The sequence below is a fragment of the Terrapene carolina genome, unplaced genomic scaffold (assembly GCF_002925995.2).
Source record: "Terrapene carolina triunguis isolate 2854851 unplaced genomic scaffold, T_m_triunguis-2.0 Scaffold18902, whole genome shotgun sequence".
Taxonomy (NCBI): domain Eukaryota; kingdom Metazoa; phylum Chordata; order Testudines; family Emydidae; genus Terrapene; species Terrapene triunguis.
In genome coordinates, this window is record NW_020683253.1 from 1 (window position 1) to 6,190 (window position 6,190).

The following is a 6,190-nucleotide window of genomic DNA, read 5'->3' on the forward strand; positions in this document are numbered from 1 at the left end:
CCCCCACCCCCAGGGCACTGACTCCTGTGCCCCCCCCAGCCTCAGGATACTGACCTGCACAAATTTGGACTAAACGATTGGACATGTCAGTTACGTGGAGACAATGAGAGTGTTAATGATTCTACATTTATCGGTATTTTCCCAAAACCAACCGAGAGAAACCGTGATCCTGCTGTCAGTTGTTTCACTCCGTGTCATACACAACAGCACAAGCTTTGCAGTGATCAAACTAAACGTTACTGTAGATAACCTAGTTTTAAAAGTTTACAGCCATTGTAGCATTCGCTCACTGAGAGTTCAACAGTCTAACGTGTTTTGCAAATGTGCTGGGGTAGAAAACAGTAAAATTCTGTCAGGTGGTCACTCGTTGGCTGGCACTCTGGCCTGGTATTGACCCACTGGCAATGTGTTACACATCACTTTCAATCTCTGCGGGAAGATAAATGCCCTAAAGTAATGAGAGAGTTTTTTGGAAACAAGAATGAAATGACTGAATTGTTTCTTCTTGAGCCATACAAATACAAATAGTCACAGACAGTATTGAAGCTCTGGAGCCAAACTCATTCACAGTAACTGCGATGGTTGAATTAATGTCCAACCTAGACAAGAAACTAGAATGCAGAGTAAATTACCAATTTTATGGTTACACTGTGAACTCCAAACTGAACAATATCAGTGAAAATGAATGAAAAAAGTGTGAAACCGATTTTCTGCTTTTTTATCAGCAAGCTCAAAGGTATTTATGAAACAGATATGACCTCAAGGAAAATAATGTGCACAAGGAACTGTCTTATCGTTAGCAAAAGAGTGTTCTTCGGAAGAATTTGCAGAAGCTGTTGAAGCATGCAACATTTATATCTTTATTGACATGAGAAAATTAAATGAAGGAATTTTGAACCATCAAAGTCTCCTGAATTTCAAGACTGCACAATTGTTAAAGAGAAATACTGCAACATTTTCAAGATGACAAATCCAAGTGGAAGCAGAAACTTAAAGAATTTGGAAAAAAATATGTTCTTACCTATTTTCCAATTTATGTACCAGTGCGTATACTGAAAGTATTTTCATTAATGAATTCCATACGGTGACATGAGTGAAATCAATTGGAAGCGGACACAGTGAAAGCTGAACTACAAATTTGCTGCAATTTTGAAAATACTGAGTGCAAGGACATGTATCCAAAATTCCTCCATAATAAGGTGTTAGAGCAGGGGTGGGCAAACTTTTTGGCCCAAGGGCCACATAGGGGAATAAAAATTGTATGGCAGGCCATGGATGCTCACAAAATTGGGGTTGGGGTGCAGGAAGGGGTGAGGGCTCTGGTTGGGGGTGCGGGCTCTGGGGTGGGGCTGGGGATGAGGAGTTTGGGATGTAGGAGGGTGGGGTGGGCTGGGACTGAGGGGTTTGGAGGGTGGGAGGGGGATCAGGGCTGGGGCAGGGGGTTGGGGCATGGGGAGAGGCTCCGGAGTGCAGGCTCCAAGCGGCGCTTACCTCAAGCGGCTCCCGCAAGCAGCGGCATGTCCCTTCTCCGGCTCCTACGCAGAGGCATGGCCAGGTGGCTCTGCACACTGCCCCATCCGCAGGCACTGCCCCTGCAGCTCCCATTGGAGCACCAGAGGGGGCCATTGGAGCACATAGGAGCCGGCACGGAGCCATGCGGCATCTTCCGGGAGCTGTGTGGTGCGGCCCCTGACCCAGCACCCCGGCCGGAGCACCGGAGCAGGGCCAATCCACATGGTACATCCCCGACCCAGTGCCCCGGCTGTAGCGGGGCAAGCCCCAGACCCTGCTCCCCAGTGGGAGCTCGCAGGCCAGCTTAAAACGGCTCACAGGCCGTAGTTCGCCCACCCCTGTGTTAGAGGGCCCCCCACATGCTGTGACCCCTCCAGCCTCCCCTGAATACTGCTTCCTGCATGCTGTGACCTCCACAGCCTCCCAGGATACCCCCTCTGCATGCTGTGACTCCCCCAAGACATTGCCCTCCTGTGTGCTCTGACTCCCCAACCACCCACCCATGCTGTTGTAATGCCAACAGACCCTGGTCGTCGTCCAGCAGGATCAAACCAGGGACCTCTGGAGCTTAGTGCATGAGCCTCTACAGCATGAGCTAAAAGCCAACTGCCTGTTAGCTAAGGCTGTCGAGCAGACTCATTAACTCTCTCTAAGTGTCTGGGTGCCACTGGATGGGACAGAGCCCCACACCCTGGAGCTGTGTGGGTTACACCGTGACACCCCCCAGGATACTGACCCCTGCATGCTGACCCCGCCCTGTATGCTCAGGGTGCAGCTTTTGGGATGGGGCCCGGTGCTGGGGCAGCAGAGCTGGCTGATGCTGAGACCCCAGCAGACAGGGGAGAGGGGAGCCCCTGACCCAGGTCCTGCGTTCAGCCCCTAGCCCTTCGATCCCAGGGGACTCTCCCTCCACAGAAGGAGCCACTTTCTCCCAGCACTGAACAAGGAGCTTCACCGGAGCCAGGGACTCTTGTTCCCAGAGCTGCTCCCTCTGGGTCTGTCTGTCACTCTGCCCCACTGCAGCGCTTCCGCCTGGGGAACACAGCAATGGCCAGGCTGAGTCCGACCCACCTACTTGCTCTCCTGGCTCTGACAGTGGCCAGCCCCAGACGCTCCAGAGGAAGGTATAAGATCCCAGGGGCGCTGGAACAGGGGGCGCCAAGGGGCCATGGCCATGGCCCTCCCACTTGTCACCACGGGCCCAGTCCCCTGCCCCTCCTCTCCCCCCGAGGCCACCTTCCCCAGCCAGGCCGGAAGCTGGAGCCGAGCCTGGACAGCTGTGGGGAGCCACGGACCCTCCACCTGCCCAGGGTGGGGGGGCCGAGAGCACCTCCCAGCCCATGTCCCTGCCCACCGAGCCCCCACCCAGGGCAGGCGGAGGGTCTGCGGCTCCCCACAGCTCTTACCCCGACCTGGCTCTGACCTGGCCAGGGGGCGGTGCCTTGGGGGCTGAAGAGCATGCAGGTGACCCAGGCAGCTGTAGGGAGCCACGGACCCTCCGTCTGCCCTGGGGGTACAGGGGCTGGGGGCTGCTCTCAAGCAGGTGGAGGGGCCTGGGCTCCCTGGCTCAGCTCTGGCCTGGCCATGGGGCAGGGCCGAGGGGGGACGGGGGCGCCACAGAGGGGACAGGGCCTGGTGGCCTGCTCCGTCACCCCTGGCCCCACAATAGGAGAGGTGGGATAACTTGCCTCCCATTAAGTCTCTTCCTATTTCTAACACAGAAAGGAGTAAACCCCAGAGCTCTCGGTCTCCCTTCTCCAGCCCAGTCAGTGCTTTAGAGTCCCTCTAGTTCGTCTCCTTTCGAAGCCAGACAGTCCCAGGCTTCACATTCTCCTCACCGGCAGGAGTTCCTAGGCCGCAGCGTAGAGCCATCAACTGCTGAGCAGGGGGCTGGAGGGGTTGATTGGAGGGAAAGACTAACGATGCTAAATCCAAGAAAGCAACGGTCTCCAAGGAGAAGGAGGGTTCTACACAGCGGGGGGAGAGAGGAGTTACTGAGGCTGGGACAGGAGGTGTAACAAGATGTAAAGGGAAGAGGAAATTGGTGCAAAGAACTCCCTGGCACTGAGCTGTCCCAGGCTGAGAGTCTCCCAAGGGGAGGGGGAAGGAGTCTCAGCGCAAGAGACACTTCAAAGTAGGGCAGACAAAGCACTAGACAACGCCGCCCTGTAGCAACAACACTCTGGTGTCCTGCAGCAAGTCAGGCAGGGCCGGCCCTGGGGGCAGCACAGCGGGTCCAGGCTCAACCCTGCCCCAGCCTGCCCAGAGTGACTGACGATGGCACCGCACCCAGCCGAGAGGATCTGGCCTGGACTTTATCCTCCAGCGCCCAGTTCCTCTCTCCCGCTCTACAGCTCGGCTCCTGTACGGTCCCCGCCAGTGTCTGCGCCTGCCAGGCCCTCGGCCCGAGCTGCTGCCCAGCCTCCCCCCGCTCTGCCTCCTGGAGCAATAGGGCCTCCTGTAAAGGCTCCTCCGGCTGAGCCTGCAGCCTGGTGCAGTCCCAACCCAGCCGCAATAGCCCTAGTGTCTCCCGCAGGGTTATCCCACCCCACCTCCCTTCAGCCTTTTGCTCTGATGCAGTGGGCCCTATAGAAAACCCTGGAGACAGTTAGTGCTCGGCCTGGCCCCACAGCGGCTTCCCCCTCCCCAGCACAGGTCGCAGCCTGTGTCCAGTCTCAGAGCCAGTTTTCACTCCGTGTCAGTCAGCCCAGCCCCAGGGCTCCAGCATGAACCCTGCTGATCTCAGGCCAGGCAGTGAGCTGCACCCTCAGCACTGGCTCCCAGAGCTAAGTGGGGGGGGATCCCAGGGCAGCCCCAGGAGGAGGCCCCATTGCCCCCTTCCTGCCAGGGGGGCTCATGCCCCTCCAGCGCCCTGCTGTGTGTGAGGCGCCCATGGAGCGGGCTCTTGCCCTGCTGACACAGCAGGCGCCGGTAGGGGGAACTGAACCCCCGCTACACGTTTCACCATAAGGCTCAGGAAGGAGTCTGGGTCAGTGTCGGGGGGCCAGGCCTTGGAGTGCTGGGGGTAGGGACAGATGGACTCCCCAGAAGGGCACGGCCTGACTCTCCCCCTGGCGGCACCCACAGGCGCCGGGGGCTTGCCGTCTGGCACGCAGCCTTGGGAGGCAGGAGGAAGGGCAGGGCAGAGAGCGGAGCAAGGGCAGGTGCTTCCCGCCCCGTGTCCTGCTGCAGGCTGGGAGGGGGCTGGTGCTGAATGCCCGGTGCCCAGGGAGCCCCCTCGGAACTGCTGAACAGAGGAGACATGGGCCGGTGTGAGGAGAGGGTTTTATTGCTCAGGGCTGTGTCCAGGGGCTGGGTTCAGGGTGCAGCCATGGTCTCCTTGATCCAGTCCAAGACACTGAGCACCCGCACATAGACGCCGTACTTGGCAGCCAGGCAGCTGCGGTCAAAGCTGAGGATCCCGGCCGCATACCAGGTGTCGTCCTCGGGGTCGTGGATGGCAAAGGCGCTGCCGGCGTCCCCAACGCAGGTGGACTCGCGCAGCTGGCTCATGCCAACGCAGAAGGTGTGGTTGTTCAGCAGTGGCTGCCAGGGGTGCGCCCGGTAGTACTCCTGGCAGCTGCCGCTCTCGGCCACAGGCAGCAGGACGTACTTGAGGTGCTTTGGGTGCTCCAGGAGGGTGTTCCAGCCCCAGCCAGAGACAAAGCCCACCCGCCCCACCTTTGCATAGTCCTGCTGGGCCAGGCAGATGGGCATCACGGCCTCCCCAACGGGCACCTTGTGCTTGAGCTTGAGCAGGGCCAGGTCCACAGCCCCCGGGAACGCAGGGTGCAGGACAATGCGCTCGACAGCCCCGGCGGGCGTCTCCTGGCCCAGAAAGAGCCGCAGGGTGGGGGCGATTTCTTCCAGCGTGCTGTTCTCGCTGTGGCCCAGGTAGAGGTTCCTGCCGGTCGTCAGCAGCCACTGGTCACTGATGAGCGTGGCCCCCGCGGTGTGGTTGTGGCGGCTCAGCAGCCGGCCCTGCCAGGGGAAGCTGTTCTCGGCTGCCATCATGCCCCCAATGATGCGCTGCACCTGTCTGGCCGGGTTCTTGGGCTTCCCACACACTGCAGAGGGCAGAGACCCAATGTGAGCCGCCCCTTAGCCTGCAGAGCCCAGCCCCCCCCCGACACCGCACCGCACAGCTCCGACAAGCCATCTCCTTACCCAGTCCAGCCCTGGGCCGGCCGGGGCCTGGTGCCACCATCCAGGGCTGGGTGTGTCACTGGCAGAGGGAACAGCACCCAGCCACGTGGCTGCCAGAGGGGCCGTGGCCTCTGCCTCGCTCTGCGGAAGCTCTGCTTCAGGGAACGCTGCCCGCGGGCAGCCCCAGCGCCATTGGGAGAGCAGGTGCCCGCTACTCCCACCCCAGTGCTCTGCCCCGCCCCCACCTCCCGCTCACCTGGCTCACAGATGGGCAGCGCCTCTCCAGCTGCTTCATTCACCCACACGTGCTGCTGGCTACATCGGTACAGGCCTGGGGGCCGGAAAACCGGAGTCAGTGCCAGCCGCCCCCGGGCAGGGCACACAGGCCTCTGTGCCCGTGCCAGCGGGGGGCAGGGCCCCAGGCATGTCCCCCGGGGGGGGGCAGGGCCCCAAGCATATCCCCTTGGGAGGGCATGTGTATCCCCCACGGGAGGGGGGCAGGGCCCCATGTGTATCCCCTGGGATGGGATGG

The 6,190-nt window shown here is 60.0% G+C and overlaps 1 protein-coding gene across 1 annotated transcript; it reads right to left on the reverse strand.

Moving 5' to 3' along the window:
• Positions 1-4,829: 4,829 nt before the first annotated feature.
• Positions 4,830-6,182, reverse strand: LOC112125633 (haptoglobin-like). The gene is made up of 2 exons (XM_026661889.2): positions 5,915-6,182; positions 4,830-5,579 (listed from the first exon to the last, which is right to left on the reverse strand). The coding sequence occupies exons 1-2, from the start codon at positions 6,165-6,167 to the stop codon at positions 4,831-4,833; spliced, it is 1,002 nt and encodes a 333-aa protein (XP_026517674.1). The 5' UTR covers positions 6,168-6,182; the 3' UTR covers position 4,830.
• Positions 6,183-6,190: the final 8 nt, after the last annotated feature.